At 33.6% G+C, this 26,392-nt stretch overlaps 1 protein-coding gene across 3 annotated transcripts; it reads right to left on the minus strand.

Moving 5' to 3' along the window:
• Window positions 1-1,504: 1,504 nt before the first annotated feature.
• LOC111057464 (oocyte zinc finger protein XlCOF6) lies at window positions 1,505-26,375 on the minus strand. 3 transcript variants are annotated; one of them, XM_039428824.1, is made up of 7 exons: window positions 26,160-26,375; window positions 24,251-24,421; window positions 15,038-15,074; window positions 12,627-12,703; window positions 10,115-10,292; window positions 4,255-5,033; window positions 1,505-3,915 (listed from the first exon to the last, which is right to left on the minus strand). In XM_039428824.1, exons 2-7 carry the CDS (start codon window positions 24,419-24,421, stop codon window positions 3,421-3,423), a joined length of 1,737 nt encoding a protein of 578 aa, XP_039284758.1. In that variant the 5' UTR covers window positions 26,160-26,375; the 3' UTR covers window positions 1,505-3,420. The 3 variants fall into 3 exon arrangements, with proteins under 3 accessions (XP_039284758.1, XP_039284748.1, XP_039284753.1); XM_039428814.1 differs by having other exon boundaries at window positions 1,505-5,033; XM_039428819.1 differs by lacking the exons at window positions 15,038-15,074; window positions 24,251-24,421; window positions 26,160-26,375 and adding an exon at window positions 17,608-17,635 and having other exon boundaries at window positions 1,505-5,033.
• Window positions 26,376-26,392: the final 17 nt, after the last annotated feature.

Consider the following 26,392-nt stretch of genomic DNA (forward strand, 5'->3'; position numbering starts at 1 on the left):
TGGCATTTGCTGTAGCCTTAGAGCAAGATGACGTAAATTGAAATGATGCACCGTGCAAAATGGAATGATGTGCCTTGCCACACTGCTTACATGCACCAAAGCATTGGTGTCCTGTTGAAAATGGGCGGAGACAATTGAAGCACAAGTGCTTTTTGCGTACTGCGTCAACACGAGCTTGTGGCTGTAGATTTGACAGCTGAGAACAAGTGAAGACAGAATGTAATAATGTCCCACGAGACCAGAATTACTTCAATGAAACGAATGAATGCGAAATTGGGCCTCAAGCCCTACCACAAAATGCCTACCGCAAATGAATGTTCAGTTCAATCATATAACTTGTTGCTGAATGTTGAATGTTCTGGAAACTTGATTTTCATAATCAGTAATATAAAAATGATTTGAGTTCTCACACTGAGAAGTGAATAAATTTGGATTGAAGATAAAAATTCGAAATAATCGTGACGAATGAAACGTGCTCTGACATACCAAATACTGAGATTGAAGATATTTCACAAACTAACGAACCGAAAATACTGAAACTTTATCGAAGCACAGGAAGAAACATTCTACGTTGTATAAACATGAATTTAAAACTTGAGAATTGAAAATTTTGAATTGAAAGCGACGAAAATTGAAGAACGGAAAAAAGCTGATGTGAACTGTTACACCATTGCTGTGTGAAGAAGGAAACAGGAAAGTGCATGCACGAATTGCGTTGTAAGAAACTACGTATAGCCACGTCGATGAAAAAGATATGCGTAAAAAACGTCTAGACACGGTAGGAAATACTCCAAAATAATATTAAATAATACCAAAATGTACAATAAAATTAATGTACAAATGTAGCATGACAAAAAACTGATGTAATCCGTAAACTGCAGAAAACACAGTGAAAGTGGACCGATGACAAAGTGACTTGCGCACTAACGTGACAAGTTGGGACAAGAACACAATGCATAGTGCGAAATCTGACAGTTTCAAAGAAATATTTTCTAATTTTGTTAGTAAATTTCAATGTATGAGACTGAATTTTTTCCATGTATTTTTGAATTATTTATATGAATTTAGCAATAAATTTGATTTGTCAAATATTGCTTCTTTATAGATATCTCCATATCTTCTGTAGGTGGGAGTGAGAGAGACGGTTGGGAAGTTCATGCGGATTTTTAGAACATCCTGTCCATTTTGAAAAGTTTATGGATAATAAACTAAAGTTCATAGATTCAACATTCTTCTGTATCTCTTGCAAAGAAAAAGTTACAATAGAGAGAAATTTGACAAAATTGGAAAAATCAATTATTTTAGGGCTTGAGCATGTTGTTTTCGTCTGCAAGTGTTATGTAAGTCAATGTAATGAATGAACAAAAAACTAAATGAAAACTAATTCTTTCATCAAATTTTGAAAGCTGTTTAAGCAAGAGCGAGTTCGTCATTTAGGATTAGTGATTAGTGAATGGAATATAATACAATTTGGGTACTTGATGAATGATATAGTAACACATTCTTGAATTTCATCAAAAACTATTTTATTCTAACATAAACATTATATTTTAGACAGCCTAGATTATAAGTATGGCACTTACAGGAAATCAAACAAGTGCAATTGTGAATGATAACAGTTAGATGAATCTTCCAAGTAACTAAAACTAGAGAAAATGTATTTTTGTGTTGAAATGATACATATACACATACACAGATACACATATACATAACATAATGTTGAAATGAATATATTGCTCTTTACTTCTACAGCCAGTTACACAAACATCGATTTTTTGCCGTCCTTATAAATTTTATCATATTAGACGGAAGTTTACAAATATAATCTGTTTAATCTAATAATTTCAATTTATTTATTCACGTATCATACAATTTTAACAACACAATTACCAAAATTTGGTACAATTATAAAATGAATATTAGAACCCACATAGACTATTACGTCCGTGTGTGGGAGCAGTTCTTAAAATTAGCTGTGTTACAATAAAAAATATTGGGCTATAAGTATAAGAAACATACGGTAAATTAAATAAAAATAGATCATATACAATATACTTTTAGTATTAATCATATAAACAATCAATTTAAATTTAAGGAGGAAGAAAAGATAGATCCATTGGAAGAAAATGAGGTAATCGGCTTGTTATAATACCCATTCTTATAATTTATTAATAATTATTATTTTCATCACACTAGAACAGCCGGAATGGCTTTTTGCAGAATGTATTTGGTAAGAAAAACAAATTAAAATTTGAATTTCAAACATAAGGTGATTTGATTAGATTCTCTGCATTCTGCCATCCAACATGCATTAACCATTCAGAAATTCTGCGCTTTAACACTACAGTGATTCGGCCCGCCCCAGCCTCAACTATTTCTGGAGGAAGGTTCCTATACAAGCATTGGGAAATGTAAAATGAATTGTGGCTTTGAAAACTGATAATAGTAGGATTAAATAAACGTGACATTGTTTGGTTTCTGGTTAGATGACTGTGTTGAATCTCTCTAAAAAAAGTGTCATTATTGAAAATGTATATTACTAAAGTTTTTATGAAAGTACTAATAGAATTTATAAAGACGGCAAAAAATCGTACGTCCAAAAATCGATGTGTACTATGTAATAGCTAGCCAAACTCTTGATAAACTTACATTATTTTATACAGCCTAGATTATTATTATAGGTAAGTAGTTGGAAGAAAATAAAACTTGTGCACTTGGAAATGTTTAGATGTTAAAGTAATCTACAAGAAATTGAGCTTAGAGAGAATACATTTTAGATTTAGAAAAATACAACACTATAAAATAATTTTTGCTAAGTAGCCTACTTTACACAAAACAGTCATCAAGTTTTAGAGAGGAGGGAAATTTCTTGAAGTCAGTGATTTTAATATATTAACAGGTATGTGAATGAAAATATTTTCAATATCTAAATTTTTCAAGAAGCTTGAACATGATTTCATTCGTTACATTGGAATTACAATGCAATAACATCTATAAATAGCATTTTAATTCATTTTTTAGAGCATACAGTGTTACATAGAATTGAAATAAAATCATGATTTAAATTAATCTGTTGATAAAATTGTAAGCTAACAGGCAAGGTATGGAAGAATACTATTTTTGTCGTATTGTACTTTCTCTTCTTTACTTAGTTTGTACTGTTATATGGCTAAAAAAAGAGATTCATTACACTTTTTATATGGAAATAATATGTGTAATTAGGTATAATATTTTATAATGCCTTATCAAGGCAAAATCATTTACACAAGATCATCAGTTCTGTGGATGTGGGTGAGAAGAAAGCTCCTCAACGTAATCAGTATCTGTAAAATTAATTGATTCATTCTTCAATGAACTCTCCTTTCAAACCTCTATTCATCTTTATGGTACCCTGCAAAGATGATAATGAAAACAACCAGTCTAATTTGTAGAGCATTTATAGTCATAGAGTTTACTGTAGTCTTGGTCTTTATGATGCTTGCGAAAATGGTATTGGATACTACCAATCTGCACGCATCTGAAGTCACAGAGTTTACAGCTGTAAGGCTTCTCACCTGTGTGCGTCCTCATATGAGCTGCCAAGTGGCATGAGCGCCTGAATTTATAGCCACAGAGTTTACAGCTGTAATGTTTTTCGCCTGTATGTGTTTTCAAATGCTTATTCAAATAATTTTGATGAGAGGTTTTGAAGTCACACAGTTCACAGCTAAAAGGTTTTTTGTCTGTATGTGTTCCGACATGTCTTCTCAAAGCCGATGGATCTTTGCAGTTGAAGTCACACAATTCACAACTGAAAGGTCTTTCGTCTGAATGAATCCTGAGATGTTTTATCAAATAACTTGATGCATAGCATCTGTATCCACAAATTTCACAAATGAATAAGTCGCCCGTATGTTTCCTAGCATGATTTTTCAAATATTTTGGATCAGAGCATTTATAGTCACACAATTCACAACATAAAGGTTTTTCCCCTGTATGTGATTGGAGATGCTTCTTTAAAAGCCTTGCACTTTCGAATTTTTTATCACAAAATTCACAAATAAAATATTTTTCATTTTTATGTGTGTTGAGATGTGCTTTTAAATAATTTGGATCAGAGCATTTGAAGGCGCAGAATTTACAAAAGAAAGGGTTTTCATCTGCATGTTGTGTTTGGAGATGCCTCTTCAATGAATGTCCATTCTTGCATTCATGGTCACAAAATTCACAAATGAAAAGATTTTTATCTTTATGTGTTTTGCGATGTAATTTCAAATATTTAGGATCAGAGCATCTGTAGTCGCACAGTTCACAACAGAAAGGCTTTTCATCTGCATGTTGAGTTCGGAGATGGCTCTTCAATAAATATACACTACTGAATTTATCGCTACAAAATTCACAAATGAAAGGATTTTTATCGTTATGTGTTTTGAGATGTACTTTCAAATATTTTGGATGAGAGCATTTGTAGTTGCAGAATTCACAACAGAAAGGTTTTTCATCTGCATGTTGTGTTTTGATATGTTTCTTTAAAAAACTTGCATTCTTGCATTTACACTCACAAAATTTACAAATGAAAAATGTTCCATCTTTATGTGTTTTGCGATGTACATTCAATTTTTTTGGATGAGAGCATCTGAAGGTGCAGAATTCACACCAGAAAGGTTTTTCATCTGCATGTTGTGTTTGGAGATGACTTTTAAAATTACTCCACTTACTAAATTTACATTCACAGAACTCACAACGGAAATGGATTTTACTGGTATGTTTCTTCAAGTGTTTCTTGAAATCACTGGATGATTCAAGATTCGATGATTTCTTTCCATCGTGTTTTATGAAGTGATCCTCCAAATTAGAGAACCGGGAAGTTTTGTAGTTACAGATAGCACAGCTGTAACGTGCAGCCTCCACATCATTAGTGCACTTTTTTGCAGGAGACATTACAGCATGTGCGTTATGCATGTTCGGCGCACTGTCGCCTTCTTCTGTTGCATCAACGTGGTCAGATGAGCTGCAATCAACGTCCTCCAAACTTTCTTTTGCCTTTTGAAGGTCTGAAAAATCGAGAAAAAGTAAAATTATTTAAAAAATTAAGACTTTATTCAACTTTAATGAAAAAGACTAAGAAATTGTCAAAAACCACAGATTTATTGATACTTAAAAAGACTGGTTTCGGTTATTACACCATTGTCAATCTCTGATAATCTTAGTTTATCAGAGATTGACAATGGTGTAATATCGGACTAAGAAATTGTCAAAAACCACAGATTTATTGATACTTAGAAAGACCGGTTTCGGTTATTACACCATTGTCAATCTCTGATAATCTGAGTTTATCAGAGATTGACAATGGTGTAATAACCGACTAAGAAATTGTCAAAAACCACAGATTTATTGATACTTAAAAAGACTGGTTTCGGTTATTACACCATTGTCAATCTCTGATAATCTGAGTTTATCAGAGATTGACAATGTTGTAATAACCGAAACTAGTCTTTCTAAGTATCAATAAATCTGTGGTTTTTGACAATTTCTTAGTCGGTTATTACACCATTGTCAATCTCTGATAATCTGAGTTTATCAGAGATTGACAATGGTGTAATAACCGAAACCGATCTTTCTAAGTATCAATAAATCTGTGGTTTTTGACAATTTCTTAGTCTTTTTCATTCAATATGAATAGTAACACAATATCAACTTCTCACTTCTCAACTACACAAAAACTTTATTCAACAGTTACCAATTCCAATGAAACATTTTGAAAATATTCGTTCGATATTCGGTTACTGGCAATTTTCCAACTTCAAAAATACTCTCATATATTATATTATTAAACTGAATAATTGAAACTGAAACACTTTTATTAATGTTGATTTACCGCATGACAATTTTGTAGCACCTTTTGGTAAATTTTTCATGTAAATATTTTTTTCCTTACTTCAAAACTCAGGAGTGGCCAAACTAAGTTCTTCCTAAAATAGTACTATAGTACTAATGGACTATACTACTTCGGACTATAGTACTATTGACATTTCTGAGCAACTTTCTGATTTTATAATCTCAAAAGTATATAATTTTGACGTCAAAAATCTGGTGTGGTGCACTCACACAACTTTCCTTGCCGTTATATAAATTAATCACCTGACTCTAGTGTTCCCGCGCATCTCAAGTCTACTATTCAAAGATTTGAGCCAGCTGGTGACAGGGTAATAACGCTGGAGACACACATGAGGTCTGCCATCTCTTCATAGTGAATGATTTAATAGAATCAACAATAATTTGCAATTGAATAATCACATTTTCTCGAATTTAAAGCTTATTTTCAATTTTAGGTGAAAATGTTACTGAACATTAATTGTAGAGATTTTCATGCTCAATCTACTCCACTTGATTTTTTTGTTTCAATTGTATCTGAAGCCTGATAATTGGGAATCTATCTGCATTGATGGGGCGAAGCTCCTGAAATTTTTACAGATATGGGACTTGTGGCAGTTGATAGAGCTTATCGATGACTATTTTAGTTATGAATTTGATCAAAATCGTTGGAGCCGTTTCCGAGAAAATCACGAAAAACCCTATTTTTGACAACATTTTCGCCATTTTAGCCGCCATCTTGAATTGCATTTGATCGAAATTGTTCGTGTCGGATCCTTATAGTGAAAGGACCTTAAGTTCCAAATTTCAAGTCATTCCGTTGATTGGGAGATGAGATATCGTGTACATAGACGCACATACACTCCTACACACACACACACACACATACATACAGACCAATACCCAAAAACCAGTTTTTTGGACTCAGGGGACCTTGAAACGTATAGAAATTTAGAAATTCGGGTACCTTAATTTTTTTCGGAAAGCAATACTTTCCTTACCTATGGTAATAGGGCAAGGAAAGTAAAATCTAATCTCAATGTTTTCTTCTTACTATCATGAACCATACTTTTCTATTTAGTTGTTTTTATACATTCTACATTAACTGAAAACTTTTTTTCCAATTTCACATTTGTAGGTTGGATTGTACCTCCAAGATTCAAATTCAAGTTCAATCCAAAAGTCAAACATGTTCAACAGCAACTCTATTCAACAGAGCTTGAAGGAGGGTCTAAATTTGTATAGTGTATCAGAGTTTCTGTTTCTTGCAAATTTTACTTTCACTTCTTACAGAACTTGATTTGAAGTGAACTTAACTAATTTAAACGCCCCACTAGGTAGTCCCACTAAATATTTCAGACAGCTGGATTTATATTATCACTAGCAGGTAACCCGTGCTCCGCAAGGGTCTAATTAAAAACTTGATCAACTGAAAACTTGACAAACTGAAAACTTCACCGACTGAAATCTTGAAGAATTTACGATAGGCCTATAATCTTCCTCGGTAAATCAAGAATCTATAATTATTATGCAACATTCCAAGTCCAGTAGTACATGAGAGATGATGCGTCATTCGTGAATTTCCTATCCCGTATGTGTACAGGGCAATTCTTTCTTTTATTATCTTATAGATAGATAAGTTCTTCAACTTGGTTCTAACCCAATGAAGTGACAGAGCTCAAATCTTGTTTAGGCTCTCAAAAACCACCATCAAAGTTGAAATATCGCTGAAAGATATCTTAGTGAGTATACAGAGCCTATAAGGAAGCTAAGTTTCCCAGTATATTCCAAGTTTTAAATAAATAAATAAATAAATAAATATAATTTAATTGTCAGCCAGCCAAAAAAGCACAAGACAAAGTCACACAAATAGAACATGAAATAGACAGTCACACATTAAGAGACACATTGTTACTAATACATTGCTATTTAGATTACATTTCCAAATATTACAAATAACAAAGACAATATTACAAAATTTGTTGCAATCCATCCAGTAGTTTTTCAGAAATAGTGATCAGTGAGTTAGTGAATGAGTCAGTCAGTGAGATAAGAATTTTATAAGTATAGAAAAAGATTAGCAGAGTCAGGATCAGCTGGATCAATTTAGATAACAGGAAGCTAGAAGAGTAATGTCTGAAATTCCTTTAAGAGGCGTTTACATTAGTCAAGTTCACTTCAAATCAAGTGTTGTATTTTGTATTTAATGATAATAGAATTGATCTCACCATTCGCTTCGTCTTTGATGAATATTTGTTGATCCCCATCATCATTATCATCATCATCATCATCATCTTCATCGAATTCATAATAATAATCATCATCATCTTCATCAGTATCGATTGGTGACCATTCAGAGCTGCACTCTGATTGGCTGCTATCATTCTCCTGCTTAACTGCAACTGTTGCCATCTGCAATAATGAAATAACAAACAATGAGAATACAAACAATTTAATTTTTATTTGATACTTGACGATATTGAATCATACTGGATTTATGTCTAACAGTATTGTTAAGTCACCAAATAGCATTGAAATTAATGTGGAAGAGTTGACAATTTAACAGAATTGTATGCTGATTTCTACTGTCATAAGTCATTGTATTGCAGTTGATAGTGGAATATCTGCAGTTGATAGTAGAATATCTGCAGTTGATAGTAAACCAGGAGAATGTCTGCAAATTTACGCTAGGCGCACACCAGTCAGTCAAGACAAGACAAGACATGATCAGACACAATACTTCACATAGTTGCTTATGACGCAACACAAACTGATTAGTCATTGCAATTAGACATGTCTTCATAAGCAGCTATGTGAAGTATTGTGACTGATCATGTCTTGTCTTGTCTTGACTAACTGGTGTGTGTTGCCTTAGGCACACACCAGTTAGTCGAGACAAGACAAGACATGATCAGACACGTTTAGTCACAATACTTCACATAGCTGCTTGTGATGCAACTCACACTACTTATTATTCATTGCAATTAGACATGTCTTCATAAGCAACTATGTGAAGTATTGTGACTAAACGTGACTAGTCTTATCTTGACTAACCGGTGTAAGCCCAGCCTTAGTTTCCTTGACTAGAAAGCCAAAAGTTACACATACAACACATGCTAGGTTTGAAAATATCTTTTTCGCCCCACTTGGATGTAATGAGCTGGTTTTCGTGCGTCATATGGAGGCCGTAAATGATTGTTTTCTGACCAGGCCGGTAAAAGTTTTACGGCCCTAGGGCTGTAAAATAACCTTGAAGTCAGCTGATTCTGATTTGATGTGAACGTGTTTACAAAATGGTTTATGAAACGGAATCAGTTTATGCTTCTAGAATTGAATAAGTATTCTGCAATAAGATACTATCATTTTATTTGGATGAATAAAATACAGATAAGATATATAATTATAAACTATTCAAATTCGATTTTCAGAGTAGGATAGAACTTCTAACCTAAACTTCCGAAGTCAACGACAACAAGCATTGTTGACGTTGACATTCAGATTGGCCAAATTTCAAGTGTGCTAAAACAGCTGATCAAAAAACTTTTCATTATTTGTGTTTATTATTCAAGAATCAAAACATTTATAATAATATCATCTCATTGTCATTTGGAAGAATAAAAAGTATAAACTGCCACAAGTCCCATATCTGTAAAAATTTCAGGAGATCCACCCCATCTATGCAAAGTTTGATTTTAGACTCTCAATTATCAGGCTTCAGATACAATTTAAACAAAAAATTTTGAGTGGAATAGATTGAGCATGAGAATCTCTACAATTAATGTTCAGTAACATTTTCACCTAAAATTAAAATTATTAATCGAGAAAATGTGATTATCCAATTGCAAACTATTGGAAACTGTTGATTCTCTTAAATGATTCACTATGAAGAGATAGCAGAATTCGTGTGTCTCCAGCGTCATTGCCCTGTCACCAGCTGGCTCAAATCTTTGAATAGTAGACTTGAGATGGGCGGGAACACTACCGTCAGTTGATCAATTTTCATAACGGCAAGGAAAGTTGTGTGAGTGCGCCACACCAGATTTTTAGAAATAGTGATCACTGAGTTAGTGAATGAGTCAGTCAGTGAGATAAGAATTTTATAAGTATAGAAAAAGATTAGCAGAGTCAGGATCAGCTGGATCAATTTAGATAACAGAAAGCTAGAAGAGTAGTGTCTGAAATTCCTTTAAGAGGCGTTTACATTAGTAAAAGTTCACTTTAAATCAAGTGTTGTTTTTAATGATAATAGAATTGATCTCACCATTCGCTTCGTCTTTGATGAATATTTGTTGATCCCCATCATCATTATCATCATCATCATCTTCATCGAATTCATAATAATAATCATCATCATCTTCATCAGTATCGATTGGTGACCATTCAGAGCTGCACTCTGATTGGCTGCTATCATTCTCCTGCTTAACTGCAACTGTTGCCATCTGCAATATTGAAATAACAAACAATAAGAATACAAATAATTCTAATTTTTATTTGATACTTGACGATATTGAATCATACTGGATTTATGTCTAACAGTATTGTTAAGTCACCAAATAGCATTGAAATTAATGTGGAAGAGTTGACAATTTAACAGAATTGTATGCTGATTTCTACTGTCATAAGTCATTGTATTGCAGTTGATAGTGGAATATCTGCAGTTGATAGTAGAATATCTGAAGTTGATAGTAAACCAGGAGAATGTCTGCAAATTTACGCTAGGCGCACACCAGTCAATCAAGACAAGACAATACATGATCAGACACAATACTTCACATGGTTGCTTATGACGCAACACACACTGATTAGTCATTGCAATTAGACATGTCTTCATAAGCAACTATGTGAAGTATTGTGACTGATCATGTCTTGTCTTGTCTTGACTAACTGGTGTGTGTTGCCTTAGGCACACACCAGTTAGTCGAGACAAGACAAGACATGATCAGACACGTTTAGTCACAATACTTCACATACCTGCTTGTGATGCAACTCACACTACTTATTATTCATTGCAATTAGACATGTCTTCATAAGCAACTATGTGAAGTACTGTGACTAAACGTGACTAGTCTTGTCTTTACTAACCGGTGTGTGCCCAGACTTATTTTCCTTGACTAGAAAGCCAAAAGTTACACATACAACACATGCTAGGTTTGAAAATATCTTTTACCTCTAATCTAAAAAATCTGGTGTGGTGCACTCACACAACTTTCCTTGCCGTTATATAAATTAATCACCTGACGCTAGTGTTCCCGCGCATCTCAAGCCTACTATTCAAAGGTTTGAGCCAGCTGGTGACAGGGCAATAACGCTGGAGACACACATGAGGTCTGCTATCTCTTCATAGAGAATGATTTAATAGAATCAACAATAATTTGCAATTGAATAATCACATTTTTCGAATTTAATGCTTATTTTCAATTTTAGGTGAAAATGTTACTGAACATTAATTGTAGAGATTTTCATGCTCAATCTACTCCACTTGATTTTTTTTGTTTTAATTGTATCTGAACATTTATAATAATATCATCTTATTGTCATTTGGAAGAATAAAAAGTATAAACTCAACCTCTTACATAATTGAACATAATCTTTTAGATTATTTATACAAATAAGAATAAAAAATAAAAATACTTGGACAATTTCCTGATATTCAGATTACCTCAGATTTGCTAGAGCTATGACCTTCCTGTTTTGCTTTCGGAAGTGCCTAATAAACAATTATTCTCATATTTATATTGTTTATTTTTCTGTGTGGCGAAAAATAACGTTCTCACCATGGGCAAAAATGCTTTTTCGCCCCACTTGGATGTAATGAGCTGGTTTTCGTGCGTCATATGGAGGCCGAAAATGACTGTTTTCTGACCAGGCCGGTAAAACTTTTACGGCCCTAGGGCTGTAAAATAACCTTAAAGTCAGCTGATTCTGATTTGATGTGAACGTGTTTACAAAATGGTTTATGAAACGGAATCAGTTTATGCTTCTAGAGTTGAATAAGTATTCAGCAATAGGATAATATCATTTTATTTGGATGAATAGATTTATATATTATAAATTATTCAAATTCGATTTTCAGAGTAGGATAGAACTTCTAACCTAAACTTCCGAAGTCAACGACAACAAGCATTGTTGACGTTGACATTCAGATTCGCCAAATTTCAGTGCTAAAACAGCTGATCAAAAATTTTTCATTATTTGTGTTTATTATTCAAGAATCAAAACATTTATAATAATATCATCTTATTGTCATTTGGAAGAATAAAAAGTTTAAACTCAACCTCTTACATAATTGAACATAATCTTTTAGGTTATTTAGACAAATCAGAATAAAAAATAAAAATACTTGGACAATTTCCTGATATTCAGATTACCTCAGATTTGCTAGAGCTATGACCTTCCTTTGCTTTCGGAAGTGCCTAATAAACAATAAATTATTCTCATATTTATATTGTTTATTTTTCTGTGTGGCGAAAAATAACGTTCTCACCATGGGCAAAAATGTGTTTCTGGCTCTCAATCTTTTCTAGTCCTCGGCCTACGGCCTCGGACTTGAAAACCGATTTCGAGCCAGAAAAGTCTCATTTTCGGCCCTAGGTGCGAAATATACTATTCCGGCTCTCAATCTTTTCTAGTCCTCGGCCTACGGCCTCGGACTTGAAAACCGATTTCGAGCCAGAAAAGTCTCATTTTCGGCCCTAGGTGCGAAATATACTATTATCTCTAATCTAAAAAAATTAATATTAAAATTTGAATGCATTTTTCAAAATTTTTATTACCTGAACTTCGATTTGTGGTGTATACGTTGTTGAAACATATTCTAGTCTGTGAGCGAGAACTTTTGCAATTTTTCCACCTGAAATGAATGCAAATGATTGAAATTATGAAATAAAAAATATATAATTTTATTGAATTTTTCAAATTACGTATTTCATATAATTTATATAAATTGAAAATATTCGTCATATTATATGATATACATCAAGTTACATTAGGGCAGAATTCAATAGACACAGGTTCAAGAAAATTTTATTTTCCTGGTTGGTTGATATGGGGGGGAAAATTGTAAAAATTTAGTTAGACTGTAAATATTGAAACTATTCTTCATTCTTCTCTTTACTGTTTTTCATTTTTCTAAAATAACCTTTCTTATTATTATCCTTAGTAGAATATTAATATTTATCTACTAATTTCATAATTTTGATTGTATTATAAATTTTTACTAATTTTATTATAAAAACTTTAATCCTATATCAGTGAATGAAGTTTGTAAATAGTAATTATAAACGTCTACATGTTCTGTATTGAGGCTATCGAAGAAAGATATAAGGCTATAGATAGTAATTTATCATCTGCTTGAATATATATATATAGTAGGATAAGGATGCTCCGGTGTTTCCGGGCCGGGGTTGCTGGCCGCGTTCGCCTATATCAAATTACTTTTGTCAAAGTATATAAAAAAAATAGTAATTATAACACGCAATAAGCAACTAATTACTTATACCCCAACAAATATAATTTATAGTGGGGTATATATTTATTCATTGAAGTTATCATTTATTCATTGTTGAAACACCACTGATTTATGTAGTTACATTACAATACTATATTATCAATATTCTAATGTTCCATTCAATCTTCATTGTAATTAATAAGTTTTCATAATATGTGAAATTTGTTGCATAATTGGCTGTTGTACTGTAATTTATTGTAGATTCGTGTATAGACCGGAATGTATTGTGACTTACTTGAATAAATTTGAATTTGAATTTGAAATACAGTAGAACTCCTACCAATTATCCGAATTAATGGGGACCTGGACCCATTCGGATCGGAGTTTTTTTTTTTAATTGTCATTGGAGAGAAAAAAGCTTTGTTTTGATATTGCACTATTTTTTTATTGAATTGAATGAAAAACATGATATTTTTACATGTTCCACTACACTGACTTCTTGGAGGGAAGGACAATAGTGAGCGAACGCGCAAACACTGGCTTCGCGGGGGGAAGAATAATAGCGCACTTGGACTTTTTTTTGGACAAATTTTTTTCTGAAAGTGATTCGGATAATCGGTGATTTGGATAGTCGGAGTTCGGATAATTGGAGATCTACTGTAATATATAACTTATATTACTATTGCTCGTATGACGAATAATCCCAAGTTAAATAGTTTTAAGGAAAATCTAGTTTCAAAAATTAATTATGAGTATTTGAAGATCAGTAAATAAGTGATATAAAGTTATATAATAGTAAGTAGGTTTTTGATTTTGTATTCAAATTTTTCAAATAAGTGCAATATTTTAAAAGTTTTTTATTTATTGTGATACATTCTGTGATTTATTTAGAGTATAACATCAACATTCAAAATTCCCAATTCATTATTCCTGGACCGAAAATCAAGTGACGGAGCAGTGTGTGATTACATAAACTAAATTTTTGGACAACATTAGCATTTTATCAAAATTTTTGGATAGAAATAGTACAGGCTTAGCCTAGTTTTTCCTCCAATGTCATAATTGTATCATGATTATAGTGTTCCATACGATAAATGGATAAATAAAATAAATAAATAAAGTAAGTGACATATTACCAAACATAGTTATCAAGTGTTAATGCTTTTAAAACAGTCTTAAAAGGGAATTGCTAGAATATTGATTTTTCTCATACAAAGCATTCAGTAAGTGAGATTATTCAAGGTACTAAACGTGCTTTTAATTGAAGAACAACACAGCTTTTCAACATAGGAAATAACCTTCTTGATTCAACAAAAACTTCCAATGAGGACATTTGTTCCAGGGGTGCCCATCCCCCCATAGGCCATGTCGCAAAATCCCCCCAAAATTTGGCATCCCCCTATTTTCCTTGGTTTTTCTCTAAAATCCTCCCAAAATTCAACCTCATGTCGCAACATGCGACATAAAAACATGCTGTGGGTAGCCCTGTTCCATTCAAAAACAGTCTAATCCCAAACACTGCTTGGCTTTGATCAGAGCCGTCTTTTCAGAACTCTATACTGTTCATAGGTTCAGTAAGGTTCATAGGTTTACATTGTCTGTTATTGGTTCAACACAAGTTTTTTAATGAGAAAAATTCTGTTTTCATATCAGATGCAAGATTGAACTCAAATCAACTGCTGAGATGCTTAGATTTCCTAGGAAACCAAAGGAAGAAAGCTTAATGTATATACTTACAAACTTGGTACTCCATACTTTGGAAAGTAGTTTGATTCTGAAACAATACAGAGAATTTATTATTCAGTTGCTTATGTACAGTACAGCTTCATTATTTGAATTTATCGATAAATGAATAATGAACATTTCCAACTCCTTAGAAGCACTCAAATAGATTTAATCAACTCTATGAACTTCATTAAGCTGCCTTACAAAATCTTAATAACTCAATCCTTATGAAAAGTGAATTCGTATGGCTTTTGTTGGTAGGGAGTCCCTTGCGGGAAGGTCCCACCGCCTGAATATATAATTTAAGCCGTCAATGGGCCTTACGACTGTCATACTTCAGCCGGGACCGACAGTTTAACGTGCCCATCCGATAACACGGGAGTGATATGGTTAAAAAACTTTTGGTATTGAGAGGGTTTGAACCCGGGATCTCTATGCTGCTAGGCAAGCACTCTATCCACTAGACCACGGATCACTCCAATTCAATCCTTATAGATTCTATTAGATTGAACGGAACTTGACAAACACATATGTTCATCATGTGTATTATAAGTTATGTTCAATCATAGAGGAACAATAGCATAAGTAGATAACTGTTATCTCAAGCCGATAGTCCACGTAGTTCTTTCCCGTGAAGCTTTATGACGCTGGTAATCTCTCATATTGTGCCGTTCATACACTCTTACCCGGTCAAAACAGTAAAAGTTGACAATAATCGACAGTAATTGACTTGAGATATACCCATACTCACGGTTACAGTGTCCTTAAATGGTATGTGATGAGGAATATGCATTTTTTGAATATGACAGCCTCACTCAAAATAGATGTGTTACTTATTGGAGGTCTTCACTAACAAAGTAGTTGGAAAATTTATTGTTTTATACTCTTGTCATAATATTTGGTATGCTAGATGCTAGTTAAAAGTATTCTATATTTTTGAATGATGTGTATTGTTGTATATTATGAACTGTATGTAATGTATATTTGAATTTCAATCCAATGTACTACTGTGACTGTTTATTGTAGTGGTTTATTGCCAGTTTTTATTGTGCTGTATTGTATTGTGTTGATTGGCCTATATGTCAAATTGTGATGTACTATTGAGGCTAATAAAGATATTCTATTCTATTCTATTCTATTCTAATCTTCATTGTAATTAATAAGTTTTCATAATATGTGAAATTTGTTCCATAATTAGCTGTTGTACTGTAATTTATTGTAGATTCGTGTATAGACCGGAATGTATTGTGACTTACATGAATAAATTTGAATTTGAATTTGAAATACAGTAGAACTCCAATTATCCGGATTAATGGGGACCGGGACCCATTCCCATAATCAAATATTCAGATAATCGGAGTTTTTTTTTTTGAATTGCCATTGGAGAGAAAAAAGCTTTGTTTTGATATTGCACTATTTTTTTATTGAATTAAATGAAAAACATGATATTTTTACATGCTCTACTACACTGACTTCTTGGAGGGAAGGACTATAGTGAGCGAACGCGCAAACATTGGCTTCGCGGGGGGAAGAATAATAGCGCACTTGGACTTTTTTTGGACAAATTTTTTTCTGAAAGTGATTCGGATAATCGGTGATTAAGATAGTCGGAGTTCGGATAATTGGAGATCTACTGTAATATATAACTTATATTACTATTGCTCGTATGACGAATATTCCCAAGTTAAATAGTTTTAAGGAAAATCTAGTTTCAAAAATTAATTATGAGTATTTTACTATTGCTCGTATGACGAATAATCCCAAGTTAAATAGTTTTAAGGAAAATCTAGTTTCAAAAATTAATTATGAGTATTTGAAGATCAGTAAGTGACATATTACCAAACACAGTTATTTATTTATTTATTTAATCATTCAGAATTACACAACTTACAGAAAAGTACCACAGGCTTATAAGCCGAAAACGGTTCCAATTCTAAATTATACAACAGTCCAAATGTAGCTAGGTTATGTTTCACTTAACATTCTTCAATTACACACTCAATTTATCAAGTGTTAATGCTTTTAAAACAGTCTTAAAAGGGAATTGCTGGAATATTGATTTTTCTCATACAAAGCATTCAGTAAGTGAAATTATTCAAGGTGCTTTTAATTGAAGAACACAGCTTTTCAACATAAGAAATAACCTTCTTGATTCAACAAAAACTTCCAATGAGGACATTTGTTCCAGGGGTGCCCATCCCCCCATAGCCCATGTCGCAAAATCACCCCAAAATTTGGCATCCCCCTATTTTCCTTGGTTTTTCTCTAAAATCCTCCCAAAATTTAAACTCATGTCGCAACATGCGACATAAAAACATGCTGTGGGTACCCCTGTTCCATTCAAAAACAGTCTAATCCCAAACACTGCTTGGCTTTGATCAGAGCCGTCTTTTTTCAGAACTCTATACTGTTCATAGGTTCAGTAAGGTTTATAAGTTTACATTGTCTGTTATTGGTTCAACACAAGTTTTTTAATGAGAAAAATTCTGTTTTCATATCAGATGCAAGATTGAACTCAAATCAACTGCTGAGATGCTGAGATTTCCTAGGAAACCAAAGGAAAGCTTAATGTATATACTTACAAACTTGGTACTCCATACTTTGGAAAGTAGTTTTGATTCTGAAACAATACAGAGAATTTATTATTCAGTTGCTTATGTACAGTACAGCTTCATTATTTGAATTTATCGATAAATGAATAATGAACATTTCCAACTCCTTAGAAGCACTCAAATAGAGTTAATAAACTCTATGAACTTCATTAAGCTGCCTTACAAAATCTTAATAACTCAATCCTTATAGATTCTATTAGATTGAACGGAACTTGACAAACACATATGTTCATCATGTGTATTATAAGTTATGTTCAATCATAGAGGAATAATAGCATAAGTAGATAACTGTTATCTCAAGCCGATAGTCCACGTAGTTCTTTCCCGTGAAGCTTTATGACGCTGGTAGTCTCTCATATTGTGCCGTTCATACACTCTTACCCGGTCAAAACAGTAAAAGTTGACAATAATCGACAGTAATTGACTTGAGATATACCCATACTCACGGTTACAGTGTCCTTAAATGGTATGTGATGAGGAATATGCATTTTTTGAATATGACAGCCTCACTCAAAATAGATGTTTTACTTATTGGAGGGCTTCACTAACAAAGTAGTTGGAAATAGCTGTTATTTGTGCAACTAGTGTGCAAAGTGACAGTTTGCTGCACCGAAAGAAACGTTTACGCACGCACGAGCCGTAGGCGAGGGCGGAATGGTTTCTTGAGTGCAGCAGAGGAGCTTTGCGCACGTATTTCACATTAAATTTTTCCTACAGTTACCATTGATGATGGCTGAAATCCATCAAAAATTTGTCTGTATAATTTTTTAATAATAAAAACTTTAATTCATTTTAAACTTGATAATCCAATTGAAAATTAATAATCGATAATTTATTCAAATTGAAAATTAAATTAATTTGAAAATTGAATAATTTTGAGCAAATCTCAATTTCTAAATAATTTTTCAACCAATCAATTTATGAATGGAAAAAAATATTATTTGAAATAATGCATGATTAATAATATTCAAAATGTATAATTTAATGAGTTAAATATATGAGAAAAATATAGATAGAACAAATTTGCATTCAAAATACACGCCAACAATGTCAACAGCTGATTGGGATGGCTGCAAGATAATACGCAAAGTAATACTTTGCGCACTAGAGCGGAAAAGTGATTCTTTGCGTTCTGTAATCAGTGCAGGAATGGTCACTTTTCAAGGTAACTGTAGGAAAATTTATTGTTTTATACTCTTGTCATAATATTTAGTATGCTGGTTGAAAGTATTCTACTCATTCTCACTGTTACAGTGTCCTTCAATAGTCTGTGATAGGAGATGTATTAGTTGAACTATTGATCGGTTGACTTGTAAGTAGCGTCAATTATTCAACATTTTTCAATTACAGTTATTCTAAGATGTTTGCAAGCGAAATTGACTAAGACAGAGGACAAGTGGGGAAGGAGTCTGCCAGACTCATTGAGGCGGCTATGTAATGGTAAAATAAACTAAAGCTCAATGAGGATAAAAAAGGTTCCTGGTTTGCCCATTGAAGAGAGCAGATTCATCAGAACAAGTCGAACTACTAGGATTCTGGATGAACGAGAGGTTGAGCTTTAGTCACCATGTGCACCAACTCTGCAAGAAATTGTCACGAGTTGTAAACCTTCTTAGAAAACTGAGAAACTTCGTTGATAACAGCACCCAAAAATCATGAAAGGCCATTTTACTCACTAATAATATGTAATAATGCAGGGTCTATATAATAAGCAACCGGACGGCCTCAGGAAACTTTTTATTGGCAAAATATGCACAATTTTTCTTCAGAGTTCTTCAAAGTAGTCCCCATTGTAGTTGACAGAATCCAAGGGCAGGGCAGTGGACTGTGGATGATAGTTGGTATAAATACCTACAAATAAATCTTTGAATTCTGTACATAAAAATACTGATAGCTTGAAGTGTGGTAAGTACGCCAATAAAAGACTAAATGAATCACAATATAAGATTTAATAATAATAAGATGATAATAGTAGGCAGATGGCCACATACAAAGGCAATTGTAAGTAGGTTAAGTCTTTGAATCCTTAAATAATAATAGGCAGATGGCCACATACAAACTTGAATCAAAATATTTTGAGATCAATAATATAATAATAGGCAGATGGCCACATACAAAGGCAATTGTAAGTAGGTTAAGTCTTTGAATCCTTAAATAATAATAGGCAGATGGCCACATACAAAAAACAATTAGTCAAATCTTGGGAAAATTACAACATGTGAAATAGTATAGAGAACTACAAAACTTAAATGAAATTAGGTCAATGACATTAATGACCATTAAGGTCTGACAATAACTGCAAGGGTATTAATGATATTAAATTATTAATGATATTGATATAATGATATTGCAATAAATGCAAAGGTATTAATAATGATACCTGAAATCAATATAAATTGAGGGCAATAATGAAAGTTATTACTAAGGTACAATAATAATGATTAACAATGACAATAAGCTGTAAAAAATGCTCAGCAAATAACATACACAAAAAATATATGTGGCATAGGCCTTCAGTGATTTGAATGTCAAGATAAACTTCGACCAAATAATTAATAGGCGTCACTGGCCTTAGAATAACACTTAAAAGCTAAGGGTAGCTAATAAATACAATGTGAAGATAATCCAGGTAGAATATAGGCGACATGGGCCTTCAATGAATTGAATGTCAAGACAGACATCAATTGGAACGAGTAATAGGCGACAATGGCCTCAGAAAATCACTTGTAAAGCCAAGGGTAGCTGTCAAATCCAGAGAATTAATAGTTGCTACTATTGAATACAATATATATAGGCGTCAGTGGCCTCATAAAAATCACTTGTGAAGCCAAGGGTAGCTGTTAAATACAAAGAATAATTGCTACAATTGAATACAATTATATAGGCGTCAGTGGCCTCAGAAAATCACTTGTGAAGTCAAGGGTAACTGTTAAATACAATGAATTAATAGGCGTCGGTGGCCTTAGTGAATTGCATGTCAAGATAGACATTAATCAAATAATAAGTAGGCGTCAGTGGCCTCAAAAAAATCACTTGTGAAGTCAAGGGTAACTGTCAAATCCAATAAATAAATAGGCGTCGATGGCCTTAGTGATTGCATGTCAAGATAGACATTATCAATAATAAGTAGGCGTCAGTGGCCTCAAAAAAATCACTTGTGAAGTCAAGGGTAACTGTCAAATCCAATAAATAAATAGGCGTCGATGGCCTTAGTGAATTGCATGTCAAGATAGACATTAATCAAATAATAAGTAGGCGTCAGTGGCCTCAAAAAAATCACTTGTGAAGTCAAGGGTAACTGTCAAATCCAATAAATAAATAGGCGTCGATGGCCTTAGTGAATTGCATGTCAAGATAGACATTAATCAAACAATAATGATGCATATGTAAATGAAAATTGAAAAGAACGATTTACATAACCTGAATAAAATTTTGAAGAGGAGATGCGGCCAGGCAGACAGGCAACGACTCCGCAATACCAACAGGAACAGGACATCAGCAAGCGATGAATTGATCTGGCTATGCTATGACAAGCATGAAAACGTCCACTACAGCAGGCGAATCCCCCAATGGAAAAGTAGGCTGGAGCGAGTAGAATTCCAAACGAATAATCCGATCTTCAAATTGTGGAATTTTTGGATTGATTTCTCATATTGTGCCGTTCATACACTCTTACCCGGTCAAAACAGTAAAAGTTGACAATAATCGACAGTAATTGACTTGAGATATACCCATACTCACGGTTACAGTGTCCTTAAATGGTATGTGATGAGGAATATGCATTTTTTGAATATGACAGCCTCACTCAAAATAGATGTGTTACTTATTGGAGGTCTTCACTAACAAAGTAGTTGGAAAATTTATTGTTTTATACTCTTGTCATAATATTTGGTATGCTAGATGCTAGTTAAAAGTATTCTACTCATTCTCACTGTCACAGTGTCCTTCAATAGTCTGTGATAGGAGATGTATTAGTTGAACTATTGATCGGTTGACTTGTAAGTAGCGACAATTATTCAACATTTTTCAATTACAGTTATTCTGTTATACGTTATACTTCTGTTATACGTTATACTTTTATTCTGTTATACAGTTATACGTTCAGAAACACGTATTCAATAGTACCAAGGATGAACACTACATTTGGGCAAAGAAACTACACATATTTGGGACCAAAAATTTATAATTCAATACCAAGTTACATTAGGGAAGAATTCAATAGACACAGGTTCAAGAAAAGTTTATTTTCCTGGTTGGTTGATATTGGAGTGGAAAATTGTGAAAATTTAGTTAGACTGTAAATATTGAAACTATTTATTCTTCATTCCACTCTTTACTGTTTTTCATTTTTCTAAAAATAACCTTTCTTATTATTATCCTTAATAGAACATTAATATTTATTTACTAATTCCATAATTTTGTTTGTTTGTATTATACATTTTTACTAATTTTATTATAAAAAACTTTAATCCCATATCAGTGAATGAAGTTTGTAAATAGTAATTATTACACGCAATAAGCAACTAATTACTTATACCCCAACACATATAATATATAGTGGGGTGTATATTTATTCATTGAAATTATCATTTATTCATTGTTGAAACACCGCTGATTTATGTAGTTATATTACAATACTATATTATCAATATTCTAATGTTGCATTCAATCTTCATTGTAATTAATAAGTTTTCATAATATGTGAAATTTGCTGCATAATTGGCTGTTGTACTGTAATTTATTGTAGATTCGTGTATGAACCAGAATGTATTGTAACTTACTTGAATAAATAAAATTTGAATTTGAATTTGAATTTGAATTCTAAGATGTTTGCAAGCGAAATTGACTAAGCAACACCAGAGGACAAGTGAGGGAGGAGTCTGCCAGACTCATTGAGGCGGCTATGTAATGGTTTTCGGCAAATAAACTAAAGCTCAATGAGGATAAAAAAGGTTCCTGGTTTGCCCATTGAAGAGAGCAGATTCATCAGAACAAGTCGAACTACTAGGATTCTGGATGAACGAGAGGTTGAACTTTAGTCACCATGTGCACCAACTCTGCAAGAAATTGTCACGAGTTGTAAACCTTCTTAGAGAACTGAGAAACTTCGTTGATCACAGCACCCAAAAATCATAAAAAGGCCATTTTACTCACTAATAATATGTAATAATACAGGGTCTATATAATAAGTAAACGGACTGGCCTCAGGAAACTTTTTATTGGCAAAATATGCACAATTTTTCTTCAGAGTTCTTCAAAGTAGTCCCCATTGGAGTCGATAACACGCTGATACCGGATTTTCCAATCCCTGAAAGCTCCCTGGAAGTCAGCAACCTGGAAGTCGAGAGCCCTCGTCGTAGCAAGTTGAACGTTTTCCAGAGTACCGAACCGCGTCCCCTTAAGTTGTCTCTTGATCTTGGGGAACAAAAAGAAGTCCGTTGGTGCCATATCCGGGCTGTAAGGAGGATGTGGCATCGTTACTCTCGACTGTTTGGCCAACTGCTCGGTGACGCGGTATGCGACGGAACATTGTCGTGATGGAGGATCCACGAATCGGCAATCCCCAGACGGATTCGATCAGCCCGAGCGGTTAGTCGACGGAGCACCTGTAGTACTGGCCGTTCACAAAGATTTTGTGCCACCCGGCCAAACAGTAAACGACCAGTACTACAGAGAGGTGCTCCGTCGTCTAACCGCCCGGGTTCATCGAATCCGTCCGGGGATTGCCGATTCGTGGATCCTCCATCACGACAATGCTCCGTTGCATACCTGCCTGCTCGTCACCGAGCAGTTGGCCAAACAGTCGAGGGTAACGTTGCCACATCCTCCTTACAGCCCGGATATGGCACCAACGTGCTACGACGAGGGCTCTAGACAGCATAGAGGTTGCCGACTTCCAGGGAGCGAACAGGGATTGGAAAATCCGGTATCAGCATGTTATCGACTCCAATGGGGACTACCTCGAAGAATTCTAAAGAAAAAATGTACATATTTTGTCAATAAAAAGTTTCCTGAGGTCAGTCCGGTTACTTATTATACAGACCCTGTACGTCTAATAATATGTAGTTAAGATTAGCAATTACTTGAGTCGTATGTTTCTCTTAAAGAATAGATAGATGGATACTTCTCAATGTTATTATATTTTTTCACACAATATGATAATGTTGGGAGTAGATAGTATTTATTCTAGTCAATTATTGACTAGAAAACTTTGACACTGCTAATCTGGAAATCCCAGCCCTTGGTATAGACTTCAAGTATTCAAGTAGGTTAGCCAAGTTTAAGAGAGGGCTGACTGCGCCCCAACTTTGCTCCCTAGAGTTGCAATTCCTTAGCCGCGTCTTGACAGGCGTGGTTAGAGCCGCCGCGACCAGAGCAAATAACCTATAAATTCATTGGATTCGATGATTCATTAGATATCAATTGTGAAGGCAATATAGAAGCCAAAACTTCTAATTCATCTGCCGCCATAACGTACATACAACATGAAAATCCAATGAGTCATCGATTGTAATGAATTTATAGGTTATGTGCTCTAGCCACCAAGACTGCAACGACGCGTCGCCGCTATCAAGATGCCTATATTACACTAAATCCGAGCATATTCACTCACCATACACGCCGCCTCCTTTGATACATTTTTTTGAGAATAGTCAATGTCTGCTTGTGGTTGATCAACGTCATTATCAATTTTAGACCATGAAGACCATACAGAGCCAGTGCTGCACTCTGAAGCAGATTCTTGGCTGCTTTCATCCTCCTCCTTCACAACAAAGGCCGCCATCTGCAATAGAATAGAATAGAATTTATTGTTTCTCATAAACAACAGTAGCCTTCAATATTACAAGAAAAACAAAACAAAGATATTAAGTTATTATTCATATTTATAAAATGCTATGGCTCAAAAATATAACAATGTAAGAATACAAAGAAATATTTCTCATTTAAACATCGCCATATGCAGTCATAATAATATAACCAAAAGTCATTAGCCACATTTTCCAACTACTTATGCTCATAAAAAACTAATATCAAAAATAAAAAAATTCATATTTCTTTTAAAAAACGAAACAATACAATATAATAATTATATCTAACATTTCTATGTTACACAATTATACTGCTACATAATTAGCCTACTATACTGTATGGTACAAGGAACAATAATAAGGTACCTCTGTAATGAGAATTGTGTTGGGGTTACTAAACTTGATTTTAACAAATATAAAAGTGAGTCAAACCCGATACTCACTTAATCACAAAAAAAATCCTTTAAAAACATGAAAAAAATATAAAATGCCATTAGCCCAATGATCTGATCCAATTCTCACTATCAACTATGCTCATGAGAAATTGCTTGATATAATTTTCTAATAAACGTTTTGACCTCAAACTTTCCTCAGTTGACCATAGACATAAATAAACAACATATTAAACAACAAAATCAAAATTAAGTCAAATGACTAGTAGACACACACAACATGTACAGTGACACTAATGAGGGTGGTGTGAACCTTTTAATAACTGCTTACAAGAATTTAACCATTGAGCGTCTCATTTCATGAATTTATTATACATGCAACTGATTAGCTCATTATAGTTCACGAATGGTTAGACATCATAAAGAAAATTTGAATATGAACTGATACGAGCAATACCTCGCTAGGATTGTAATGTCATGTTATGTTTTAAGAGACGGATTCAAGGGTCCAAAGTTTCAAAGAACCTCACATGAAACCGGAGATTATTGTGTGTCCCAAGTAGTCTACGTTAGTTGAGCAAACCAATACCTTTGTCCTTTAAAATATCCAGAGGATCCCTACAGATCCCTGAGTGTTTACCCTACACTAACATCCCATTGATCACCTAGTTGCTTGGAGCCAAATAGAGCCCTTCTCCTTGCCCCTAATCTCCCTCAATCCAGTACGATATGCTTGGCAGTCTCTTCAGACTGATTGGTTCTTGTAACCTACATGAATTCCACTCCTGGCCTTCTTTTTTGGTCCTTCCGCTGAGGGAGGGGTCACCAAATTGGCTCTAGGGTGACTGTCCAACATCGACTCAGCCTCTTGACCCACATTTATTTGTGTCTAGAGTTTTGCCCATCTCTGGTCTCTTTGGATTTTACTTTTCGACCATCCAAAACTTTGCAGGGTCAAAAGCTTTACCTCTCTTTAAAAGTGTTATATATTAAAGGCTAAATAAACTGTAATTTTTATTACTGATCAGTAAATACTGGTAAAGTAAAGTAAATACTATAAAAGTTTAGTATTTACTAGAATATAGGTACCGTACTTTTAGGGATAAATATTCTTGTGTTGTCAAGTGAGAGTAATTACTTATTTTTATTCACATCACCCAATAATTGAAATTTTTCAATAAAATCTCAAGTTTGTAGGTTATGAGGTTAGGTGCCTTTGTATACACTACAAAATTATTGAAAACGGTATTTTTTATAATTATAAACATGAAAAATAGTCATTTGAGGATTTAAACAATAAAATAGAATGTAATGTTCTTACCTTCTTGAAAAACTTGCAAACTTCAAAACTTTTAAGATGCGGAAAAAAATGAGAACAAATTAACAAACTGTTAGGCCTATTTTTTGATTTTGAAGTTCTGACTTTTGATATCGAGTTTTGTCAATCTTGAAATAATATTGATATTGATACTTTTCGATATTTGATAATATCGATTACCATTATAGGCTACTGAATATCGATGAGTTGTTGAAATGTTGAAAACATCGTGTGAT

The sequence above is a fragment of the Nilaparvata lugens genome, chromosome 1, assembly GCF_014356525.2.
Source record: "Nilaparvata lugens isolate BPH chromosome 1, ASM1435652v1, whole genome shotgun sequence".
Lineage (NCBI taxonomy): Eukaryota > Metazoa > Arthropoda > Insecta > Hemiptera > Delphacidae > Nilaparvata > Nilaparvata lugens.